Here is a 27,001-nt window from a genome sequence, read left to right on the forward strand (position 1 = left end):
CTGAGAACCATCTGAAAGCAACATTAGTGTGAAAAGTTGTCATTACCTTGGGCTCCCTCAGATAGCAGTGCATAGCTTGTGTGACATCAGCAGCATGGACAGCATTGTGGTATGGGTTCTGGCTGTGGTAATCTTCTTGAACCATAACTGCGAATCAAAACAGAAAACAAAGATCCTTTTGTCCCTGAATGCTATGGCCACAAGTGGGAACTGGACTTAAAATACAATCTGAGGTTTTGCAGTCAGCTGCCTGAGGAGTTTCTTCAAATAGCTGTAGCTTATTTAAATTGCTGCTTTTATCGGGGTACCTTTAGAGAAAAAATGCATGAAAGGATTTGTGAGGCCCAAGGGGATATACTGGGTCTAGTGCATAAATCACGTCTTTCTTGCCTCAGTGAAGGCTCTCATTGAGGAGTAAAATAAACAAGGAAGAGAAGCAAATTTATCCACAACGGAGTGTAATTATTTAGCCTGCTGTTGTAGGGTAGTAGTGTGCCATTAAGGCAGTACCACCTATTTTACAGCAGCAGGGAGTGAGACCCTGATATCCTGCCATGATTTGTTATTTGAGTGATGAACTACAGGCAAAGGCATTCCTACACCCCCCCAGGGGAAGAACCAAAAGAAACAGCATTGGGTTATTCACAGCAAAATCTCCTGTGACAACTTTAGTCACATCTGTGTGTTCATTTTAAAGTGCCAGTCCCTCTTGCTTCAGTTTGCAGCACTGGAACCAGTCCAGTTGGACCAGGAGCACCAACCTCCTAACTCAGCTTTCTCTCAGACAGAAAAGTCATTGAGATGCGTGCTTCACACCCCTCTGTTCCTTGCAGCAGCGTGGTCCTGGGACACCACCATGTGAGCGCTGGAAGCTGCATGTGATCGTGCCTGAAGCGCTCTCCCAGACACGATCAAATTAATCAAATGGGAAGCCAACGGGCAGATTTCCCATGGCGCTCGCTGCCAGCACGAGGAGTGCCAAAGAAAGTCCAAGCCTTCTGTCTGTTTCCAGCCACACAAGCATCTGGAGGTACAGTGGGTAATCCCTTAAACTGTGAGTTTAGACCACTAGCTCTAACTGCCTGACTGTCCACTTCACGTCTGCCCACAGGAGTTCGAAACAGCAGGGAGATTTTGTCTGTCTCCGCACCAAAGGAACACTTTCCAGAAGCAACAATTAGGCAGTCTTAAAGAAGAGACCCTGCTTTGGAAACTCTGCCTGACAGCCTGAAACACTGGCATTTAGCTGCTTTCAAAAAGTGATGCAAAAAGTAATTGATTTTGGCCAATTTCTTCTTTTGGTTCACTGACAGCATGGGGCTAATATTTCTGTTGGCAGTAACAGCAGCAGGGGCTTTCATCAACACTGTTCACTGTAGACAGGACAGCTTGATATAATTTGTTAAATTTTGCACATAAGCTTTTAACTGCCCTGGGTCTCAGTGGTCTTTTAGTCACTAAAATAATTGCACTGCACCACAATTGTACTGTGCACGCGTAGGTTCTGCAGTGTCTGTCTGTGTGGGCCTAAGCCAGCCACATCTCTGCATGGCATATTTTATTTTAAATCACCAGTGTGACTGTGGTGCTGGGATGCTTCAGCCCAATGCAGAGCCTTTTGAAATCCCTCCACTGGCTAGGTACTGAAACAAATGCTTGTGAGTGCCTGCAAACTGTACGCTGATACATATCATAGATATCTTTTACTGAAATATTTCCAACTACATCATCATTTTTACACAGATAGACCAAGCCAGTGCCTTCTCTGATGCTCTACTTAAGCTATAAACTTCATTCAAAGATGGCTTTGAGGTGTGCACTTACCAAAAAACCTGTGTAATGTAACCATGTCTAACTGGAAATGGTGAATAAGTCCATGCACATTGAAGAGGTGACAAAGCAGTGTTACAAGACTGTTTCCTAAAAGGAGAAAGGAACAACTTTTAGATTCCCTTTACAGGTAGTTACAAACCAAGCAAGGCTAAAAATCTGGGTAATTTTCTTAGTCAGCTCCTATCACCTCATCTCTAACGAAGTGAGCTTAGATGACTCTCATGTACTCAGAAGTCACTTATACAAATTACTCCTATATGTAACCAAGACTTGATGGAAAGGTTGTACCAATGGAGTGCCATTCTTGTGTCTAGATGCCATAAAGTCGCATTTGCTGTTTCAACATCACAGGCAAGCTGTAGTTTTAACTGGAAGAAGGCAAACTGACATGGTTTTAACAAAATCTTTCACAGGCTTGTCTGAGAGTGACATTATTTTCATAATTCTGGTCTATCTTCAGAAACAACAGAAACAAGAGTGGCTTTTCTTCCACTTCGGTTTGCCATACTGTACTAATTAATTAATTACTAAAAATCAGGAGTATGGAATTAATTTTTTTATTTTGCATATGGCTGCATAAACATGTAATTAACCCATGTAACCTAGCTCAGCTACAACTGCATCTCATAACAATGACACAGACAGGAAAAATGAGTTGCAGCATTTACAGTGTTAAGTCACGCTGTAATGCTGCACTGGCCTTACTGTAAACCCAATACTGGGAACACTGACAAAATTGAGCCTTACTAGTATTACATGATCAGCTATACATAAACACAGTATTTTAAAAAGTTTGCACTGCTTAATTCAGCATCACTGTTTCCATAAAAGTTAGAAAAAACCCCAAACCAACCAACCCATACTACACATAAACAAAGTTTGAAGGGAGTCTTTTCTTATTTAATGTAATTCGGGAAGGAAAATAAATATCTGTATGAAGAACACATGGAAACTTTTTTGGTCTAATCTTATTTGAGCAGGGGCACAGAAAGATAATTTAGAAGAACTATGCTCTTGCTTCCCAGGCAATGTGCAATCCTTTTCACTCTTCACTGCCAGTCACTCAGCTGAATGAGCCTCTAAACCAACTTTTTTCTACATCCTCTGCCCCAACCAAATCTAATTAGACTGGGGTGAGGAATGAGGGGTCTCAGTTCTCTGAGCAGTACAGAAAGGGGAAAGGTGTGATCATTACCCTCTCTAGCAGTTACCTGATCAAGGGGTATTGTCTGGACATTTGTGGGGAAGGGAGATGGTTTTACAGGCATGTATTTAGAGAAAACATTTCACGGATTTTTACTCTCTAAATACATTTCCTTATTTTTGCTGCTGAAAAGAAGCGAAGGTGTTTTCACTCAAATGTCTTTAGCATTGATAGAAATCAATTGATTATGGAGATCTGGATTTATTATATCTAACAGGTATATTTAAAGTGCCTTGGGAGTTTCACAGGCAAATGAAACAGAAGCATCTCTTGAAAAGGTGACAACAACAAATGTAGGGGATTAGATTAGTATAAAAGCACACTTGAAACATTATCCTATAGTTCAGGAAAAGCCTGAAAAAGCTCCAGGATGTGATTTTAATACAGGTTAAATGTGGCAAATTTCTCCTCAGTAATCTGAACTGGAAATATTTAGCAAACAATTAATTACAGTTTTTATGAATAGTCATATATGAGAGAGAGTAAAATAAAGACTTGAAACATTTACTCACCATTTGTCAAGCGATCAAACAAGAAAATGTCAAAATCCCACATTCCCACTTTGGATAGCATATGCTGGAAAAACAAATGCGAAAAGGCCAATGACTGGTATGTCACACTCTAAAGTAGATTTTTTTTTATTATTATTCCATATTAATCAGTCACAGGATTGGTTATAACAGCTTTAAAGCTTTTTTCAAGAAACCCATAGAGGTCGTATTGGAAATATCAGAAATCAGGTGCATGTGGCTGTACTGCAAAAAATATCACTTGCAGTTTTAACTGAGAAGGTTTTGAACATAACACTAAAAATACCTCTAAATGGAACTCAAAACAATGAATAATATAAACCAAAATATTATGAAAATATTCCCTTTTACTGCCCAAATGCTTTATTGTTTCTTCATGTCCCCAGATTGTCAGTGCAAATTATCTTAGGTTTTTAATACAGTGTTTTAAAATCTTAGCTCTCATGGTGAATATGAGTTACAATGTGCTAAACAAAGAAGTACACAGGAATAGCTTTTATCAATTTAGATACAGTGCTACTGTTAAGCCCACTCACACACGCAGAAGAATCCATCATTACCTACAACTGCAGTGTTTTTACAGTTACATCAGTTGAGTCAGAAGACTGATTCTGGACTGCCTCTATGACCTACAGTGATGTATGTGTGAATGAAAGACACATTCACTTCCATCTCTAATCTACATTCAAACAGTTCTGGATTCTTAATTTCTTTCTAACAGCTGGCACATAATCTCCTCCAGCAGAGGATAAAAATTGCCTAGGCATATAATCCCAACGCCATCAATTGTGAAAGTTTTGCTAGAAAATACCATTCAAAGTAAGTGTAAGAGCTGCAAAATAAGATAATTGTATTTTGATCGCCGTGAAGTTTGCAGTCAATGTTCCACACTTGCTAGCCTTTGCCACTATGGAGAGCCATTGTGGGTTGCCTAATAGCTGTTCCGTAGCAGATGAGAGACACCTGTCTTTTTTCAAGTGGATGAACTAAATGCTGTGCCAGGGCTGCACACAAATCAGTAACTTAACCTGAAATCCTTCATTCTTTAATAAATCTGTATTATAATTTCAGTTGTTGGAATCTGAAAATGCTGAGTAGATTTAGCAACATTTTCTGTTGCTTTGAGACCTAAGCCTTTAAGGCTGTAACCACACATGAGGAATGGACAATCTGTTTTGAGACAGGCACATAACGCGGGTCATTTAAGAAAGATCAGCCAGCAACTTGGTTATCTGAAGACTAAAATAAAACTGACACTCTCTGGAGTATTATTAAACAAAATGGAGAGCTGGAGACCTGTCTTACCCTTGCTTGCCCAAGGTAGTCCTCATCCAGCAGGTACAGAGAGGCTTGTGGTACAATTCCACGCAGTAACCGGGATGCATGGAAATACCTCTGGAAACTTAACAGTCTTTTCACTTTTTTCTTGGTGCCAACTTCCCCTGAGAGTGCAGTATCTGTGAAAACCAATCAGTACAGAAAGCAAGAAACCTGAGATGATGGATGACATTATGAGTTTAATATGAGAAATATAAAACACTTTAAAATAGTAATACAAAAATCATGAAGTCCACGCTTCTCGCCAAGCCACATGAAGGAGCAGTATTCAAATCACATCAGAATATTTGTTTATTTTAGAAAGGAAATATGTTCCAGGGAAGAGAATACTATTGTACGTTTTGGAAGAGCTGAGTTCAGTACACTGCCTGCCACAGCCTTTATTGTGACACAGCTCAGTCACTGGGGGGAAAGGGGTGATACATCTCCAAACTGTGTTAGGGGGAGCCTAAATAACCAGGCAGAGCTAGGTACAGGAAAGCTGCTCTTACCCTCTCTGCCTCTGTTCCCTAACTATACACCTGAAAATAACATTACTTTGATACCTCACAGGAGGTGTCATTGGAACATATCAAAAATTTCACAGCACTAGAAGTACAAGGTGATCTTGGGTATAAAATCAAAAAAGTGACACAAAAAGGGAACTCAAAATACAGTTTGAAAACACAAATGTGTGATCCACTTTTGGAAAAGGAAATAAAAGAGATAATGAAATAAGACTAGGTTAATAATCCTATTGCACTGTCTGCTGTCATTTCTACATATTAAAGCAAATTATAAATGAAGAAAACATTTCAGTTGTGCAATAAGGAAAGCAGGTATATTGAGATAATACAGGCATTTCTGGTTACACAACTGAATATGTTCTTTTCACTCGGTACCAGGATAATTCTAATTCCCTAATGCTGTATTAGGAGATTTTCATATAGGGCTAAATGTGACACAAAAGCCAAGGCAGTTTTTATACAGTGATTAAATCACTAATTAGAGTAATTAAATTACCTTATTGTTTGTCAGAAAAATATGGAGGCTTTCTAAAACTTATAATGGTTTAGGTAATTTCATCCGAATTTTTAAAAGGACCTCACACTCAGTTGTGGTGTTTTCGTTTTGCAGTCTGGTATATGTTTTGGAAAAAAGAGAGGACAGACACTGGACAATTGGTTGAAGGTAGCAAGATACAATATAGTTTTATTTGTAAGACAAACCTTGTAACAAACTGAAGATTAAACAGTCCTTTGAGAGAAAAGTAATAATTTCCTGAGATAAGAAGCTCCATACCAATTCACTGGATTTCAGGTTTAAATAAGAGCTCATGAAAAACATCTACACACTGAAGCTAACTCTCTGTTTTTATTTTTCCATCTATTTTAATGAAAAAAACACTGAATGTCTGGTCTACTGTGAAATTAAAATATCACTTTGTCTGCCGTTTCTATGGGTGGCATTATTCTGAGAGGATTTTCAGAGAAGTCCTACTTTTTTTTGGATCGTGGACAGTTCACGTTTTGATTTCTCTAACAGCAGCAAGCATCCTCTGTAGCAAGTTTCTTCCTTATTAAGTAATCCAACAGCTACTGAGTGGCACAAAGTCAGTAATAACACCCAAAAAAGCCATCCTTACATACTGAAGATCAATAGAACTTCCACCACCAGTAAGCCCCATGGTTCTCATGTGCAGTCCAAAGACCTCACTGAGTTTTAGAAACATAAAAGCACAAAATAACTTCATTGCATCTTGACAAGCTGTGTGGTTTCCAGAATGAAAACAGTAACAACACCACTACTGTACCAGCCTGAAGGTCAGGTTTTCATTTATGATGTGCCAGCACCTGCCTTGGTTTTCTCACACATTTTAAAAGCTGGTACAATTTCATGGCCTGTTGAAGGAGTGACTAATGTAGGTGTGAACAGTTACCCAGTGGCAGCGACACATGGAGGAACCAGTAGACTTGTTTTCTTATTTCTTTTCATTTATACAGGGCTGCTATGAAATGGCGGGCATTCAGTTTAATTCCTGGGTAACAAAACACTCTTAAAATAAATTCACTTTTTAAACTTTTGTTAGCTGTTTCTCAACTTTCCAACTTTCCTATTTCCATCTTAGCCCACAAGCTGTCACTACTTTCAGGTAACAAATTTAAATTTTAAAGTACAAAAAAAATTCACTTTTTTACATAAAAAATTAGAAGTCGCTCCCACTAATTTTTTTCTACGTCATTATCTGTTTTTTCAGTTAAAGACAGATGACTGAAATCACCACCTACACTCTCTTAAAACTCACACATAGAGTTGCTGTGGATGATCTGAAGGTGAAGGTTTGGCCTGAGTCCCAACAAGCAGCTGTACACTGGATTATGAAGAAGTGTTTATTTTATCCTTTGGATTACCAGATCATTTCAGTAGCATAAATAATACTTGCCAAAGCACGAACAGGTCAGATGGAAACAAGTAACTTCTTATTATGAAACATATTTTCTGAATTGAACCACCAAACTTGCTGCCCATTGCTCTGTATGGTTGTCTTGGGTCTCAATTCAAATTTAGTCATCAGCAGAGAGCGCCCCTGAAACCTGACCTGATGTTTCAGGTGATCGCTGATATAGTATACAAAAAATATCTAATATATTATACAAAAAAGATTGCCCACAATAATCTGTTGTTCTGTATTTTCATTCATAAGGGAAGAAGTTCATAATACTGATAAAGAATTGTAGCAAATGTATTTTCAAAACTGGGCTCTTGACAGAACAGCCAAATCCAGCACTGCAGGCTATCCACGTGCAAACTCTGGATGTCGACTTAAAAGAATATCATGTTAAAATCACATCCTTTGGGTCATTTCAGTGATTTGCTGATTTGCTTTTGAATCACAGGACTTATCAGCTGATTGCTATGACCCATCTCAGATTACTCTGACGTCCACAATAATGTACTTTATTATGATGGTGTCTTGCATAAAATTGGACTGACGCTGTCCTTCTCTGAGCACAACACACCCCAAACAAGTATAATCTCACTAGCATTTTCTCTTTCCCCTTCCAAGATCAGTGACAAACAAAAAAGGGAAAAGCACAACAATATGAAGCTGAGAGAAAAACATTAATTAGAACAGAAGAGCAAAAGGCAGTGCAGCCAAAAGTGAACACTTAAATTCTGCTGTCAGCTCAGCAGTTGCATCTGAATCTCCCAGAAGCAAAAAGCCATTCCCAGCATATGGGATCTACCAGCTGACATAAAATCTAGACGCAGTTTTAAGATGAAATTAAGGATTTACGTGAATGACTTACAGTAAAATGCTGAACATACTACTTCATTGACAACTGTAAATTTCAATTTAAATTGTAAATACAAAATTTTGATGATGACACATGATACAAGTCATACAGTGCCTTCAGATGGAACTGAATTACACAGTAAATGAATCAAAAATATTACTGCAGATATCCCTGAACTTTAGCTGTGGAACTATGGATACCAGAACATATGTATAGCATCTGGTTAAAGACCATGATCTGCAAAGGTCACATGGGAAGGATTTAGTAATTATGGGCAATTTTGAAACGAACGTGAAAGACAAACATGAATGTCTTTTGTTTATACCCATAAAACTTCCCCGGAGAACTGTGTTTAACTTTAGTCATTGTGGCAACTTCTGAATGTTTTGCTCACCTAAAAAAACTCCATCTCTTAAAAGATGCCCATTCTCATGCTACAGAGTGACTGCCTAGCAGAGGGGCTGCAGAAACCCTCCTTTGTACACTGAACAAAGTTACTGTATGAATTACACAGACATCTTGTATGAATTAGACACGTTTACAGAAGTGTTCGTACAAGCATTCCTCACAAAGCTCAACTTCTGCCTTCAAAAGCTCAGGTGGCCTGAGCTTTCAGCGTTTCTCCTGTGTTTTAGCAGGCAACCAAAGTGGCTGCATTTTTCTCCAGGTAATTTGACAGCCACATCACGCACGCACACGCACGCCAGCAGACCATGGATGATGTCTGCATTGCTGCACGTGGCCCTCAAGAGGTTAATAAGCTGCAGAAATCAATGGCTGCCTTCTTTCTCCCAACACAGCTCCTCCAGTTACAACAGATCTTCTCGCCTTAAATTGATCTATGGCTCACTACACACCAACCTCTGTTATTTCAGGAAAAGAGTTTTCCTGCGCTGGGAGCTGCTACCAGTTTTATTTCACATTTCTTTCACGCTGCTGCGCTAGCACGTGCTCACAGGCAGCATGAATATAAAATGATGGAGGTTATGCTAACAATGGTTGAGTTAACATCCAGAAATGATCACATAAATCAAATTTGGACAAGGATGTACTTAACTCTGCACCAGACATTCATTACATTGTTACTGTTCTTTCAAAGTAAACAACCTTTGTTATGCATTCAAATAAAGCCTCTGAGTTTTTCTTCACAGTACTGCCTTTTGTTATTTTATTGCACTTCAGCGCACAATAAAAACAAGTCACCCAGCAGCGTGAGTGGATAAAAAAGGGTTTATTAATTTTCAAAAGTGAACTGATTCAGAAAAGGGAAATGTTTTTTCTTCTTCTTTCCTAAAGGATGCAGAATAAATCAGGTCCTCAAGCAGCTGCCTTTGAATTTATAATACCCTTTCCCCTCTTCCAAGGATGCAAGGGCATTTCATACACAGCCACTGTATGCCTGAAGACCCAGGCAGAACTGGTTGGCAAGTGCTGGGATATCTGGAAGATAAGGTGAGAGGGTGAGTCCTGCAATTTAAGGTCTGGACAGCCTACAAACAGCAAGGATTCTGGGAAACAATTTGTCTCTGGTCCTCCAATTTTCTGCACTGGTTCCTGGCTTGACAGCTGGTTAGAAAACTTCTCTTTGTGAGCCTGAGAGGTATGTAATTGACTGAGGAGGAATAACTGGTGTTTGTCTTGTTGGTTTCTTTCCATGTAAAACTATGCCAAGCATTTACATCACCTTTACTGAAGTCTTGTTTGGCATATTCATTGCTGGTTGCTGTATTTTTCTTACACAGGAGAGTGCACAGCACTGATGATAGAAAAAAACTGCTGTGCCTTCCTAGTATCTTCTTACGTTACAGACTTATCATAGTGTCCAAAAGACAACAGCACCATTATATGGGTAGTTGAACTAACACAGATGATCTAAAAAATAATGACAAACTTAATGTTTTAAATTTGAATTTTGTAGAAAGCACTTATCAACCAGAAGAACAGAAAACCTCTTCTCTCTGCTCTGTCTAGGCCCTCCAGATACATTTCACCTTGTAGTCCAAATAGCCTTCACAAAGAAAGCACTGAAGTTTTGAGGAAAGGCCTGAGAAAATGCACAAACCACCAGAAGCCCACGTGGAAGGAGTGTCACTTAAAAGGTTTCAGTCTAGAGCAGAAGGACCAAAGAGCTCAGATGAATACCCCAGTTCTATGTCTCAATCACCTGTGTAAGAAACTAACAAACAGGATTGATTCAAAAGTAGTAAAGATTGTGTCAATTTTATCATCTGAATATACACTGGTCACTGCAATTAAGAAGACTGAGATGAAGACGTTGCACTATATCCTATCTAAAGATAAAAAAGTGTTGTTCTGACATCTTGTAAATGCAGAAATCCTTCCTCAGACTAAATGGAAGCCAAAAAAGTTGTGTTCCAAACACTTTGTTTTTACTTGCTTCTCCAACATCTAAAATATTCTTTGTTCCTTGACGTCTGATAAAATTTGTTTTTAGAGATCAAGTGCTCTCTGTTAGGTGCCATTGTTTATATAGGTTGCAACTGCATTATTTCTCTTTAGAGGGGCAAACTTTTTTTCAATTAGGCAGAAGCCGTGAGAAAGAGAGAGGGACCCTGAACACATCAGAGAAAAGCAGAAAATTAGAAGTATAGCAAAAGAAGCTTAAAATTTTCTGCTTTAGAGTAAAAATTTGTTTTCCAACCACATCCACAAGTGCATAAAACCAATGCAAAGCCCTGCTTAAAGAGGAGGTACTTGTGCTTCTTTGGCTAGTGTGAGAGGCTCTCAGAAATCACCTTTCTAGGTGACCTGGCTTAGGAGTTTCCTCTTCTTTGAACATCACTCGAAGTGATGGTGCCTCATTACAGCTGAATTTCCAGCACATGAAGTTCCTGCACAATTATTGGCATCTTGAAGAAGACTAGTCATGCAGTTTCCTCCCCATCCCAAAATACATTCTTTTTGATACTGTTTGAAAGAGAATACAGAATTTAAGAATTATGCTGATAATTCCACTTACATACTAAATAATCCTATTACAGCAAGTTCTGGAGAAATTAGGGTTTCAAAGACCACTTAAATAACAGAATATAAGCCATAATAACAGGAAGAGGAATAGATTAAATCCAAATTCAAGAAGAATTCAGATGTGTTTCTTATCACAATTTGAGGCCTTTATTTGGGCTATCACTCATCTTTATACAAACAAACATTCTGGCATAATTTTATTAAGCCTTCTCTAAGTTCTTAGGAAATGGCATGTTATTTTCTGGTTTGTCACAGTCTCATTATCATTTCATTATGAACCTTTGCTTTGACACTTCAATCTTTGTACAGCAGTCAGGACCTTTTCTTCCTAAAACTGTGAATGTTCTATGGCTGATTACAGTTTCTCCAACAGGAAACAGTGCATCCCCTCCTCCTTCACTCCCCTTGAGAAAAAACAACATAACCTGCAATAACAGCAAACCTAACCTTCATTTATCATTTTAATGATCCCTTCTCCTTGTTCTTTCTTTTCCTCTGGTCATTTGGAAAGTATCCTCAATGTTATCTTCAGTACATCCTTTCCCTTTTCTAATCAAGGAAAAAAAGGTGGGGTGGCAGAATGGGTCACACATCATTTGGCAACTTTTAAAGGGACATCTTCAGTTAACTGAATCCCTGTACTAAAGGGAAGTCTGTACTAAAAAGTAAGTTACAAATGAGTGTATCAGGTCAGCGCTTGCTAAGACATTGTGTGTGAAGCATGTGCAGGCTTTTTGTTTGTTTTGCTTGCTTTTGTTCGTTTTGAGTTCTCCTGAAGCATTCGTAACCCAAAATGATGGATTTTATTAGCATATGAGGGCATGTGCATCTATTGGTTTTACATTCTGGCTTTCATTTTTCTGCAAGTGTGGCATTAAAGCTAAACAAGGAGCATGAATGGTAAGAAGTAGATTATACTTTTCAAACAAAGTCTGTTATTAAATTTTGCATGTAGCATCACTTAGAAAAATACAAAAATGCAAACTCCTCCTCCAAAAAAAACTCCCTTCCTATTATTTGATGAAAAGGGTGAACCAGATTGACTTCCAATGATACAAAGTATTCTTTAATATAGTGAGGGGTTACTGGAAAAGAGAACAATCTCTGTGCTGAAGTATTAAGAGGATTCTAAATTCTCTTCCTTGAATAGGCAACTGATAGCAAGGCCACAGGCTGACCAGTTCTGAAAATGTTCATCCCATTCAAACAAGCTAACCTGATTAAGAAGCCTATATGTCTTAGGGATGTTGATGAGGATCTTTTGGATGGGTTTATCCATGAGGAACTAGGGGAGGTATTATGTAGAAATAATGCAGACCTCATAAGATCTCTCCCTTTCTAATTTAAAAACCATCTGGAACTTTGGACTCATCTCCACAGGCTGGGCTGGGTTCTTGAGTAATCCAATCAGCCCTTGAAACTTCCTCACAAGACTTTTAGTGTCCTAATTTAACCTAGGTCAGAAATATCTAAAAAAGTATCTCTCACTCCCACTTCTTTTTCTAGCCAAAGGCAACAAAACAAGGCACTTAACCAAACTCTTTTTAACCTCACTCAGTTGGGTTCAGGTTACTTGATGGTTCAGTTTTGGGTTGGTGGCTGCGGTTAACTTTTATTTTCCCTGGAGATGGGCCCTACCTGAAAGCCCTGGAGTGATCAAAATTCAAACCCAAAAATGAATGTAAATTTTGCAATAGACCCTTCTGTAGACAGGCAGAAACCACAGATTCAAATGTCCACAGACTTCGGTTCTTTGAGATGGAGACATTTTAATGACTTCATATCTTCTCTTACTAATCCTGACAACACGTTTTATTTCTCCAATACCTAATTCATCACATTTCTGCAAAGTATGTGATGAATTCACTTTATTTGCAAACAAACTGAAAACCAGAGTATTTTGTTGACTCAGATCAGACAGCAAATCAAGGACAGAGATGGAATGTTACCTAATATTACCATTTATCACCATCTGGAGTCAGAAGTATATAATCTGTAATAAATTAGTTTGCCATGCTAAGCTTAAAGCAGGTGGGGTTCTTTTGGACTCAGTTTTTGCCTGCATGACAACATCAAGATCCTAAGTAATACAGAGACATACCTTTGGAATGTCTACAGACATGTTTTGACATTTTGCATATTCTCAGATCCCACTCTGTGTTCCGGCTGTGCCAGGCATAAGAAAACAGGTATCTCTCTGGGTAACACCATTTGGGTACAGAGACTCCAATTTGCAGGTCACATATATAAATAATGAAGTGAATACTGAAGAAGGGAATCAAATATAGTCAATTAAAGGAAAATAATTTTGTCGTTTGCAAGCCAAAATTTAACCCAGATAAAAGCTTAGCATAAACAAGATGGGAACTGGAGAATTTAAGTCTTAAGAACCTTGTCTTCTGACTTGCTTGACAAGCAAACTTGTAAATAATAAGTTACTTATCACAGCTGTAATCTATGTTATTTTGTTACTCCACTTGATTGAACCTGGCAATAAAACAAAGTATCTAACATAATTGCAGCAGGGTGAGGTCTTGCTTACTGCTGCATGTTTACCTACAAGTCCAGATTTATCACAAGGAATTCCCTCAAACTTCTGAGTTAAGGCAGTGAAGAAGTGTACTGTCACAGCCACCAAAAAAACTCATAATAAGAGAATAAAATCCATTTAAATCAATGCATATTAGTCACTTGTGAGATCTGCTTCAATGACTCACTGAGCAACTTTGTGAATCAGAGAACTAAATTATTGCTTACCATAGCTACGCTCTTTTATTCCTCAAATCCAAAATAGACTCTGCTAAAAGGAAAATTGGATTAATTTTCACTGCAGAAGTGTTTTGAATTCTAAATTATTACCCTGCAAATATTTAATTTAACTCCTTTTCTGTCCTGTGAACACAGTAAGGTTCATTCAATTCACTGAAATGTGGAAGTGTCAATGAGTTGCCAACATCAACTTCGACCTGCACCACGTTCAGTCTCAGGCTTGAGCTACCCAGTTCAGAGGCAAAATTTCCTAAAATTTGTGGGGTTTTGTTTGGAATTAATTGAAGAAAAAACTATCACCTATCTTCCCATAAACCTATAGGGCTGTGCAAAATTTGTGTCTCCTGTTTTAGGAGGCCTCCCTCTGCAGGGGAGCAGTTGCTACATGGCCTCCCCTCAAGCTTCTGATTCGTTGCCATCAACACAGAACAGAATCTGGTAGGTCACACAGGTCTCCACAAACAGCAGGACTAGCTCTAGGGGCTGGGCAAATATTATTCACTCCTCAGAGAACAGAACCAAGGAGTTCTCGGTGACACAGGGGTATTTTACACTCAATTTGGTATTCCAGAGTTATTAAGAGTCTCCAAACCCACCAATGCCTAGGAAAGCTTGCAACTAGGCAGACAAAAGACAAGAAGACGACACTAAAGCTCTGCATCTCACCCAGACAGGATTCTGAAAAATCCTCATGGTCCCGACAGCCCGGCAAAGACAAGGTGAAGCAACACTAACTTTCTATATACTGCAGAGTCACTGGAGGAATGTGTAGATGGCATCACAGACTCAAGCAGCAAGAAGCCAACATTAGTACAGTTGGCTTTGATTAGGGCTACAGAAGATCCCATTTTCAGAGTGAAGGAAGTTTTCCTATCCAAAAAGACTTCATGGTGTCTTAAGTTACACAGCGACTTTACTGTAGGACTCCAGAAAAAACAGAAGATACGGTCTAGTCAGTATTAACCTTTAACAGACAAAGTAGGGGGAAATCCACTAATTTGACTGAATCTGCAAGTACACACACACAAAAAAAGTTACATGTAAGTAACCTTTAGTCTGACATTAAATATCAATGCCCTGTATTTTTTTTTTACATGTGAATTTACATCATGGATGTCAACTTGTTCAAGAATGAGCTTCAGTGTTTTCCCTTACTTTAAAACAAGGCTGGTACTGTTTTTTGGAACAGTATTTCAGATGCGAGACAGAACAGTTGCTATTTAAGCTCAGTTTGTTGGTGAGAACCTGGAGTAATGTTTATGCTGCATTTGTTGATGACCTCTGAGAACATTTACTAGAACATTTCATCTGCCTCTTCCCTCCCTCACTCTAACACCTTTCAGCATACAGTTGCTGCCTGCCAGTTACTGCCCCCAAATAAATGCAACATGGTGACAAAATTTTACTGCAAGAATTAGTTGGGTACTTTTCAAGAAAGTGTGCATTGGTGGCATTTATATATATTTCTTTTTGATAGGATGTGCAGCACCATGTTTTTTGCTACTTCTGCACAGCAAAAATGGATTTAACAGAAAGATGTAGACGAACAACTATTACAAGCCTGTTTATTTCCCAGCAAAACACATCTGCATGCTCTGACACTAAGCATCTTCATTTACTTGTAGGTCACCAAGTGAGCCAGACCCAGTGTGCACTTGCCAGCTACAAAATCAGTAGTCAAGGACCTAGAAATCCCACTTCATTTTGCACCGAAAAATAAAGGCAACACTACTCCTTAGAGAGAAAATGGTAAATACATAAAAACCTGAAAACCATGGGGAATCTAAAATCAGGATCACTGCTGTCCCTTACAGAGATCATGAACAGCCAGCCATACATTTCAGATTATGGAAAAGCAGTAAAAAGAGTAAGCTGGACATCTCTGTGAGAGACAGCATAGGAGCACAGAGCCCCCAGGTTCCCCACCCTGCTGGACCAGAGGTGCACACAAAAGGAGGCACCACTTTTTAGGTTCAGCAGTAATATTTAGAGTGGTTAGATGGAGTGCCCTGCTTCTGGCATGATCAAAGGCTGAGTATTCACCAGACATCCCTTGCCATGGATGTCTCTCCACACAGCCCATGGATAGCACCAGCATTTCCCAGAAACTGGCAGGATCTGGAGGATGGCAGGACTCATATACAGGGGCTAGAAGTGAAAGCCAGAAAAAAATCCTGAAACTATTCTTGTGTTCTTCCTTCTCCATGGGTAAAGAAACTGAAAAGTTTTCAGTTTCTTTACCCATGGAGAAGGAAGAGCAAAAGAATGGGATTTTATATAATGTGTATGCATTCAAAAACCAAAAAAATTAATTTAGTCATATTTGAATGTGAATATATATCCTCTTCTACTTCATGAATGAAAAGTGCTTTATTTTCTCTCAGTCTTTATAACGGCATGCATGACTGGTACTATTTCCAGCTACCCTACACCTGATTTTTCTTCATGCTTTTCACTGGCAAGTCAGAACTAAACTGTCCTCAAAACTCTGCTAAACCAGTAAGTTATTCCCTTTGTCCTGGGAAAACTGATGGACCCATCTTACCCCCTTATGTCTTTCTACCTCAGCCATAGCAAGCTCTCTGATGGACCTACAATCCAGAAAATACCTTTCATCAGCCAGACTGGTAGCAGCATGTTGCTGGGTGGCAGTAACTCTGCCAGCATAGGTGAATGCAGCCCATCAGAGCCCAAGCCCTCCCTGCCCCAGCTCCTCTTTACTCCTGACTCCCAGCCAGCCCTCCCGCTTTGCTTCCTCCCTGCTCCCTTCCCTCCTCGCTTCCTCCTCCCTTCCCCTTCCCCAGGCACCCAGACAAGCAAGTACAAAAAGAAGAATTCAAACTTTGGTTTGACACTTGCTCTTTGATGAAAAATACAATCCCTAGAAGCGTAACAGAGTCAGCACTGAAACTGCTGGAGCTCCAGTCTGTTCTGATGGAGACAGTGAACAACAGTTTTTTCAAAGGTTGCTTGTGCAGCACACAAGGACACATCAAGATCTGCCTGTGTCCATACACTGAAGTTTACACAGCATCCAGGCTGAGTGCTACAGGACTCAAGACTAAGTGGTTCTTTTTATTTTACTTTTTACACGCTCACTAATGGGTTAGCATCAGTATAGAGAGTACATCAGGGGACAAAAAACCCAACAGGGTCTCGATTTGTTTCTTTTTCTTTTTAGATTTGCTGTCCTTTATTTACAACAGTGGCAAAATAACTTCAATCAAAATGAGGTTAAGATTATTTTTAACAGATGTTCACTGCTGGCCTGACCCAAAATCCATTGACGTCAATGAGAAGGCTCCATGGGGCTTTGGATTGGGTTCTAATTGTTGGAAAAATTAATGTTATTGTAAACCACTGGTCAGTGCTGTCACATGCTCCCCTTCTGTGCCAATTCTATATGACCGGATAACAGCTTCACATAAATCTGTTCCAACTGTTGTCTAAGAGGCTAAAGGACACAGAGGTTTATCTCTTTAATTCTGAACTGCCCCTGCTCCTTCCCTAGCACACCCCATGGCCCTGCTGTATTTACATTTGACAGATTGAGCATTATGGACTATTCACACAATCAAAATATTTCACAGCCAGACACTGAGTGGATATAATGGAATTAATGCTGACTGTGTGAAGACAGCTGAGCTACAGATATGTATGAGATGAGATTGTTCGGTTCATAAACTTTCAGTAGAGATTTTTATTTGTTTTTATTTAAATACAGACCTGAAAGAAGGCTTGCACTTACTGTTAAGAAGACGGAAGTCTATAAATGGGTAGGAGCCACGGCGCTCGGAGACAACCCCTGTCTGACCTCTCACCCGTGCATCTCCTGCAAAACACAAAATCCCCAGAGACATTAGAAGGGGCAGCTGCCTTTCTCTGCTGTTTTCATCTAGATCTTATTTTTAATACAAAGTGACGACAGTACACTCCTCCAGTGGGAAAACTAAGGTCCAAAAATTCATCTCCCATGACATCCCTGGGTAATTGGGTAAAGCAGTACAGCTGATCCTCTTATCAGAACAAAGACACAAAAAAACCTTCATTGCTGGCTGGGATTAAACAACATTATCCTATATAACAACTTCTTGCCCAGCAAGCAGACTCTCACTGTTTCACAAAAAGTGCAGACATCTGCCTTTTTTTTTTTTCTCAAGCAAGAACAGGTAGGACTCTGACTGTCGTGGCTTCACATACAAAGGTCCCAATCCCAGACTAGGCCCACAATCCAACAGACCTCCACAGCTGTGGGACTGGTCTCAAAACCATTAGTTGATGAAAAAATCCCCCCCAAAAAGTACGAAGATATTTTTGCACTTAGGTGGGTGGTTTGTATGTTTGTTTGTTTGTTTTTGTTTTACTTTCTGCTCTTTGAGCACTCTGGAAAATGCAAACCTTCTCCTCAAACACTGCAGCTGTTTTATGTAAGTGAAAACCTGATGTTCTCAGATAAGCATTACTCTGGAGCGTTAGTATGTATATTTAAAGGTGATGCAGTGCCAACACAATACTAAGAATTAGTACTGTGTATTGCTGCGCAATTCACACTGATTAGTTCCTGACTTACCATGTAATATTGATGAAACAGGCAAAACTAATTTAAGGAGAAAAATGCTCCCCAGGATGTGTAAGAGTCACAAAACCTCTCTCCAAATAGACAAGAAGCAGTGGGCAAGCATATGTCAATTTTATGTTTTCATAATTTTAAGCATCTTGTAGTGAAAGGCAATTGTTCCTTTACAGGCAATCAAAAAGACCAAAATATTAAAAATTATTAAATAATATGAAGTCTTGAGACCTTGAGGTTCTAGTTAGAGTACACTAGTTCTTCACCATACTAATTTAATTTCCACAGAAACAGAGACCACAGTGTTGAAAGCATACCCACTGCCCATCCTTACATAGCTCACACTGTAGTCCTATCAAAGCTTGCAATGAAGTATGAATTTTTAGTTAGTTTGAATTGCATTTCCTCTGGGATACAAATATAGCATCTGACTAATCTAAACAATAATTTAAGAATTTGGCTGCTAGTCCTAGCTTCTACTGCTTGTGTTTAAAAACATCTCGTAGCATAAAAGAAGGACCTAGTTAAATGCTGGGGGTTTTTTTCTATCTAATGTTCACTTAAAATGTGCTTACAATTATATTTAAGGGAAGAAAGCCAATTAGAATTATTAAGTTAAATATCTGAGGTGAAGAAAAAACTTCCGTGCCCTCTAGGGGTCCTTAGAGATACGAAAGACACAAGAGAGTGCATTTAAATTAAGAATATTTCAAACACAGTCACTTTTGATTATAAATATAAATCTACGTTCTCTCACCCTTACTTTCACTTTGCTTTTTTGTTCCCAGAGACAGAGCACGTGTTCCCCGTTCCCGGCTCCTTCTTGCCAAGCACTCTAAGGAACCAGCCCGAAACAACTCCAGCTGCTGTTGACCCCACTTACCCCTCCTGACAGCAGGGGCAGGAGGTGCAAACCTCTACCTGCTCTTCAGCTGTTCCACTTCAAAGGTATTCTAATGCCATGGGTCTACCTTCATCAGCAGCTTAAAATTACATGCAATGTAATTGTGGCCATGAAGGTACAAGAACCCATCCCCCCGCGATCCTTGCGTTGAAGAGCAGAAGGGTGGAGCAAATAGCTGGAGAGTTTGTACAACACCGACGCAAGATTCATCAGCACCCACGAGCCAGAGCCCATGAAGCAGCACCCACACTTAAAAGCATTGCTCTCTGCCACAGGTAACCCCATCAGATTGGCTCATGTGTGCAGAAAGAGTAAGAATGGCAAGCACATGGTACGCATGATATAAACTCAAAAAAATCAGGCAGGCTTGAGCCTGCTACTGATACAGGCATCAGCAAATTAAGAACCGGGTGTGAATTCAGAGCATGCCTTGACCAACGCTTCTGTTTTTCTGCAGGCACCAATGAATTAACAGGAATCTGCAAGTAATCCCCTGTATTACGCACTAATAAACATGTCACTTGTGACTGTATCAGCAGAGACATTAAAAACAAAAAGAAAAGATAAAATTCAGACTCCAAAAATCTGAAAAAACACCCAAAGCATATGCTACTATAAAGCCAGCAAGACTATTCTTTCTAGGCATGAAATAATGCATCTATCAAATCAGAGGAGGTACCATAGTACTAGACAAAAATAAAATCATATACAGTCATGTATCAGAAGGATTGCTTAACTCTGATCTCAACAGTGTGACCCCAAATTTTGATGAAGAGAACACTACAGGTAGGTAGACAACTATGATGTTCGATGACACCAATGAAAAGGCAAGATGGGCTTACCAAAAGTAGACCATACAAGATACTTAATTACCTCACATAAAATAACTAACTGTTAGACAAAAGGAAAAGAAAGCAATACTGTAGTGCAATTCAACATTATGGACCTCATTAAACATACCAGAGAAGGCAAGAGATGAGTGCAAGAACTGAAGACTAAAAGTAAGATAACACGGTGCACTGAAAGGAAACTTTTGCTTGGGAACAATTACTCCGTAATCTCCATGAAATTTAGAAAATTTATGCTGGGAATGGTCCTAAAGAATTTTTCTTGATGATCTTGACACAGAAGAGCACTAATGATACTTGAGGATAACACAATGCTGGGAGATACCACGTATTAACAGCTACAGCTATTTTAAATTAAGTTCACCGCTGCTGTCACCTCTTCTGTCCCAGCTGCTCTGTGGCCCAGATGCCTGGATGTTCCTAGTAGCCCAGCTTCCCCCCACGGTCCTGCTGTCTCATATACATCTGCAGACTAGCTAAATTAGATGCTTATGTACACTATCCAAAGCAATTTCAGCAAAGAGAGGGAAAGGAATGGAGCTATTGATGCAATTAGTAAGAAATGTGAATGAGTTTTACTGAACTAGCAAACCCCAGGAACAGAAGCCATGGCAAATTAGAGATTATTCCAATTGGCTATTTGTGTAATTTTACATTTTTTACAGACAATATAATTTTGGACTGTCTCTAGCACTATAGGAACCTGTATACAGAATAAATCTGCATCCCTGCTGACTTAGGAAAAGCCACTGAAATCTTTATATTCTTATATGATTATTAACTTTATCCTGAGGGAAGGCAAGTTTCTGATGAGTCAAAGATGTTATCAAGTAGCTCATGAATCTGTTATTTCAAAATACTTCACCAGGTGCCACCTAGTCTCTCTCTACATCATTAGAGAAAGATTAGTTAGGAAGTGGTGGTGGGCTAAATCAACCACACCTCCCTTCCTCCATTTTTTCTTGGCTGACATATTTAGAAAATATTTCTATTCTTCCCTATTACTTTTAATTACATCTAAGTAAGGGATTGCACCAGATATACAACTTACCACATTAATTTGGGCCATTCATGGCAGCACACTCAATGTTATTTTTTTGCTTTGGCAGACGACTTTGAGACTGACTTTCATCAGTCCACCAGACCTTTACATCTCTTTGTCTCCACCTTAAAAATCAAGCTAAACAGTCATTCTGACAATTTATGCAATTAGCAGTTTTAGATAAATAATCCTTTTTAGAGGGAAAGGAAGGAATTCTGTGGTAACAAAGCAGGAAATTTTGACAGCTCATTGTGTTCCCAAATGAAACAAGCAGGGTGAAGGGAAGTGGTCAGGGTGCAGATTCTCCTTGACTGCTTTGGGCTGAAGACGCAAGGCTGGAACATCTGCAGCTGCAAACACCAAGGGCTGCACCCTCACTGGTGCCAAGCTGCCACAAGAGCTTCCAGCAGGGAGATCTCCCAGGGGCTGCTGTGCTCTTGAATTTTACTTTGTCGTGGTTAAAACAAACAAGAACACACACCAAATAAACCAAAGCAACCTGTTTGAGGAGCCAGAACTGTGACTGACATGCATGAGAGATCACAGGCACAAGAAAATCATCTACAGGGCAAGAACCACTGCATTACTATAGCACCAAGGGCACTTCAAGATGGTTCAGAAGGGTTAAGAAAAAAATGAGGCAGCTCTTTACTGCCTTTCACATCTGGAGCAAAGAGCCATCTGCACCAAGGAAAACAACTTCTCTAAGATTTGCCTGAAACGGCATGCGATTCAATTTCACTGAGCAAGCACAACAAATTAGGAGAGAAAATAGGGCCATAGCTGTGACAAAACAACAGAGTAGCTTCATCCAGCAGAAGTCAGGACGAACCACCAAATTATTGATTCTATTTAGTACACAGCTCCATGTGGTAAATCAGGAATACCGCAGCAAATTCACAAGAGGTTACAAGTATTTATTCCAGTCAAGTTTTCTTACAATCTTCATTCTGGTATTTCTTAAGTTGACTGTCCAGGGTACATACTGCAGTGGCCGACTTTTCATAGAAAACCAAGCAGCAGCAGAAAGGCCTCTTGTGGACTTCAAGGAGCCCATGGCTCCTCCACTACTTCAGTTATGAAAAGGCTTGGGATTTCTGACCTGAAGGAAGAGGGCTTGATGATGTTTTAAGCATCAATCTGGTTTTAGTGGAAAAGTTTCTAAAAGAGAGAAGTGTTGCTCTGTAAAAGTAGCAAACTCAAATGAAAAGCTACGTTAAAAAGGGAGTACCAGAATTACTGGAATTGTTTTTTTATTTGAAGAGATCTAATGCTTGTTCATGGTGATTCATGCTGGTTTGGATTATTTTTGTTCTGTTGTTTTAGTGCTGTAAGTGTTACTGTAAATTCTTTTTTGTCGAAGGCATTTTATAAAGATTTTTCATGTGCATCAGATCTTCTGAACAAAACCATTTCCTCTATGAACAGACACGAAGAGACGGATTTAAGGGTTACAGACTCAGGATGACTCCCCATTTACAGCAGGAGAAACTGGAGCAGCCACCTCACTTCATTCATTTGTAAGCACTGAATTTTTAAGCATGTAAACATTCCAAAATGTAAGTTTTTCCATGCTGTATGCTGCATGATTCTACTATTTCTGGTAGTAGTCCTAAGGAGCTCATAAGTATTGATTTCATTCAATGTATTCTGCAGTTTTGTTTCAAAATGCTCTGCAAAGGAAAGTAATTGATGGTACTCTCTTTTACAAAAAGAGGATAAAATGATGATGTAGAAACTGTAATTCAGTTTTGTAAATGTTTTTTACACCGAAAATGACTTAATTTCCCTTATAGTGGTCCTACCCTGTGAATGAATTATTTTTATTTATTACCAGCCAATTACTTGACATTCAGCTATTAAAAATTCCTTTTCTAGCTGCAGATGAGACACTTCATGCATGTTCTGTTTTCTTAGTATTTTGAAGTGCATGATGGTTCTTGTGTTGAGCATGAACTACTGAGACTGCTTTACTGTACCTGCCAGTTCTAATTTCTGCCCTCCTTTACTGACCAAAATCCACACCGCAGCTGTATCTTAACCTTCCAACAATACTATCACCACTCCCTGTGCCAATCAGTAAAATGCAAAAAAGAGAAGCTGACAATCTGTTCTTAAAACAATTCTCAATGCTGGAATTCTCCTGGTACGTCTTACCTGGATTTAGAGGAAGACCCTCGGATCCACAGGCATACCTTTAACAGCTATCCATTCTGACAAATGAACAAGTCAAATGAATATTTTACAGACACTCTAGAAATCCTCTCTTTAACCCTACCATGTGACACCAGTGACTCTAGTGAAAAGACAGAACTGACTCATCTTGAGGCAAAGATCACACAACATGCAGACTCTGGAAAAAGTTCTTGCAGACAAGTGAAAACCAAGAGGATGCCATGGAGAACCAGAAAACAGCAGTGATCAGAAACTGAGATATTGAAGCAGCACCCACATTTTCCCCCTTCAGAGACCTGTCTGCTTTTGCATGAGCAAATGTAGAGCAACACTAACATCTGACTGTAAAAGTGGCCAGAGTCGATTGACAGACATCAACCTTCCATTTCATGAGCTAACAAAGGTATGTTTCCAAAACGTCAATGTATTATATTGCACTGGCAATTCTTTCACTTGTTTTTGAGTTTGATAATGGGCTACGAATTATTGCCTTAAGGTCAAACGTATTTCACACACTCCTAGGTCTAAATGAGCAAAGAGAAGTAGGTGCCTCCGCCCAGTGACTAATGCTTAAAGAGACTTTCAAAGACCCAAAATGTTTCTGACTGATGCAGATGGAGTCCAAGACCCTTCTTTTCCTAAATTAGGTGCCACGATTATAAGCAGAGCATGGGGAGGGAAGAATCCAAGACCTCACCCTTGAGGACTGTATTCAGAAAACTGAGACCACACCAAACCCCTTAGCTATGAGTATGCCTTTCACTGTGATTATCCCTGTGACTATTTGGTAAGAAACAGAACAGATACATGCACCTTTAGTTCACACCAATGTAGGCACACGCTCAAAACATGAATGTACTGTGTATACTCGTACAGTGTAACATTATCCCACAGCTCAGTTAAACAAAAAACAGCACTTGTTATGCAACAGCCATCGGTCTACTGTTCTGGATAAAACACAATAACTTATCTCTTTGATTCTACTGCATGATATCTAACTTACCTTTCAGTATTTTCTAGAAAAAATACAAAAGTTTGTATAAAAGTTCACATAAAGTGCTAAACCCCCAGACACGAAGACAGACAAGAGGATAAGAATGGGCAGTTTGCACAGCCTGCTTAATTAGCAACATTTCCTTTTGAAGACATGAGAGATTCAGATATAGGAAGGAGCTTGCCAGTACAAATTTTGCAAAATTCAGCCAATGGCTTTCACATGCAGATAAAAAGATAGACAAGTGTTGTTATCTAGCAGGAAAGTATAGGGAGTTATTGAACTAAAACCAGGAGACAGGTCTTGAATAAAAAATCCAACAAGAGAGAATTTTGTATAAATACTGCATTTTAAGTGCAAAAAGATAGAAGTCATCTATCATCACCTCCATACTTAAAAGGCATGGTTTAAACAACCATCTTGACTTTGGTAAATACTTTCCTTGCAGTGTATTGTAAAGAGCAAGCCACCTACTATCTAGAGGGGCTGATGGTATCTTGAGAGTGTCACAGCTGGGATACCAAAAGGAAGCACTCTGGCTGACTTCAGGCTTACCATACTGCTGCTGCTCAGCAGGGCTGGCACAGTAACAGAGGTCCTGGGACACTCTGAAGCAGACAGGATCCTCCAAGTTCTCATGCTAGGAACCACCTATTTGTATGTTTTGTATGGTGTTATTGGTGGGGCATTTCTGTCTCCAAATATTGATCACTGACTTTACAGGAAAAAGCAGATATTAATATAGATACGGCACTGAACTGTCTTGATAATCTTGTCCCCCTACATGGTTTGATATCTTGTAAATGTCTCTGCATTAGAGGACAGAAGCCATGTCAGCAGAATCAGGTTCTTGCATTGCTATCATTGCTTTTACTCTAGAGCCCTCCTGGCAAGTGGCAAAACTTACTGGTTTTCCTAAAAAATGAAACTGAATTGTAACAAACACCTTAAAAACTAAAGGATAAAGAACTGTAATAAAAGTAATAACAGCTACAGCACAGTCTTAGCAACAGGTAGTAGGTTGCATTACCATGGCAACTTTGAACAGAAAATCCTACTGTCATGCTACTCCCAACCCTCTCCGAAATAAATTACAGCACAAATAAAAGAACATTATTACTTATCCAATTTCAAATTTTGTGATTCTAGTCTTCAGCCAGTCTCTCAACTACTGAAATAAACATGTATTTAATAACAAACTTCTAAGACATCTACACTCCCAATTCCAAGTCATTAGGCTTTCATTTTGTATAAAAGAAAAATATTTGTTTTTTCTACATCCAATGCCAAAAAGAGGTATAGAATTCAAATCTCTATGCAGAGTGCAACAGGTGAAGCTCTTTCTGTCGCCATTCCCCAAAGGTAAGGATTTTCTTCTCTCATGAATACATCAAAACCCTAAGTTATCTGGAATAGAAATTACATTTTCTTAACTGTAATAGCATATAGATACAGACACTCTTTCAGAGACCCTTTTGTATTTGCCTATGTATTGTAACTTTAAACTGAATTCTTTCAAACATCTACATCTAATTTTATTACATGTATTTCTGACTTAAATATCGTCAATGTTTTAAATGCGTCTACTATGAGAACACAATTGGACTCCTTGAATCCACCAGTGACGGTTTTGAAGTTGAAAAACAGATTCTTTTTCTCCAGAAAGATAAGCTAATTGTCCAGCACGCATTCAACAAAATCTGCTTTACTGTTCTGCATTCTTATTTCTCACCCACCAATAATATTTGTTAAGGGATCTCTTAAAATAACTTCTTTTTGTTCTGTAAGTTCTTCAAGAACTTACATGTAAATATACACACATAATGGGTTGCACTGACTGAGCCACAATGTATGATTCTCATTATCTGCTAAGGCACTATTATGTTGGCAAGCAGGAAACAGTTCATATTGCAATCCATGTAAATCTAGCATAGCCATTGCTTAAAATTTGATATATTATATATATTTAATTTATGTAAAATAACAATTGATATAATGACATAAATATTAATGAAAAAATGCTGCTCATTCTAAAGTGGAATAAACTTTTTTTTAAATGTTCAGTAATTTGGTATTAGTATTTTTTGTTTCCAAGAAAGAGAGGGCATGCTTGGAAATAACATGCAGAATGATAATCATAAGCCCTGAGCTCATTTCCTGGTTTCTTATGGAACAAACTTTTCTTTCCATGCCTCAGTTTTCCACTTCTGTGTTTTGTTTGTTCTGAGTAGACAGTGAGTTCCCTAATGCAGGGTCTTAGCAGCTCCACAGCATTTTCTACCTGCAGTTCTGGTCCCGGTTTCTACATTACTACAGTTCAAACACTAATTATCTCTGCTTTTTTTACAACCAACAGTTCAGTTAGACAACACAACAGAAAATGAATGCAGAGGGGTTTACTGGTGCCATTAAATCAAAATATGCTTCCAACTCTTTAACGTGACATTTAAGAAAATTTCCCTCTATTTCCACAGCTTTGCCCACAAGATTTCTCCACCCTCTCTTCCCCATTAAACTACAAAAGACAC

The 27,001-nt window shown here is 39.0% G+C and overlaps 1 protein-coding gene across 5 annotated transcripts in view; it reads right to left on the minus strand.

The window, feature by feature from the left end:
- Nucleotides 1-27,001, minus strand: part of PDE7B (phosphodiesterase 7B) — a 170,587-nt gene that overhangs the window by 20,359 nt on the left and 123,227 nt on the right. For all 5 annotated transcript variants that reach the window (XM_038131291.1, XM_038131292.1, XM_038131289.1 and 2 more), the window contains 5 exons: nt 17,689-17,772; nt 4,873-5,024; nt 3,550-3,613; nt 1,825-1,920; nt 47-147 (listed from right to left, as the gene is read on the minus strand). In XM_038131291.1, the coding sequence (XP_037987219.1) occupies nt 47-147; nt 1,825-1,920; nt 3,550-3,613; nt 4,873-5,024; nt 17,689-17,772 (497 nt within the window). The remainder of the gene's footprint in view (nt 1-46; nt 148-1,824; nt 1,921-3,549; nt 3,614-4,872; nt 5,025-17,688; nt 17,773-27,001) is intronic.

Source organism: Motacilla alba, chromosome 3 (assembly GCF_015832195.1).
Source record: "Motacilla alba alba isolate MOTALB_02 chromosome 3, Motacilla_alba_V1.0_pri, whole genome shotgun sequence".
Classification (NCBI taxonomy): domain Eukaryota; kingdom Metazoa; phylum Chordata; class Aves; order Passeriformes; family Motacillidae; genus Motacilla; species Motacilla alba.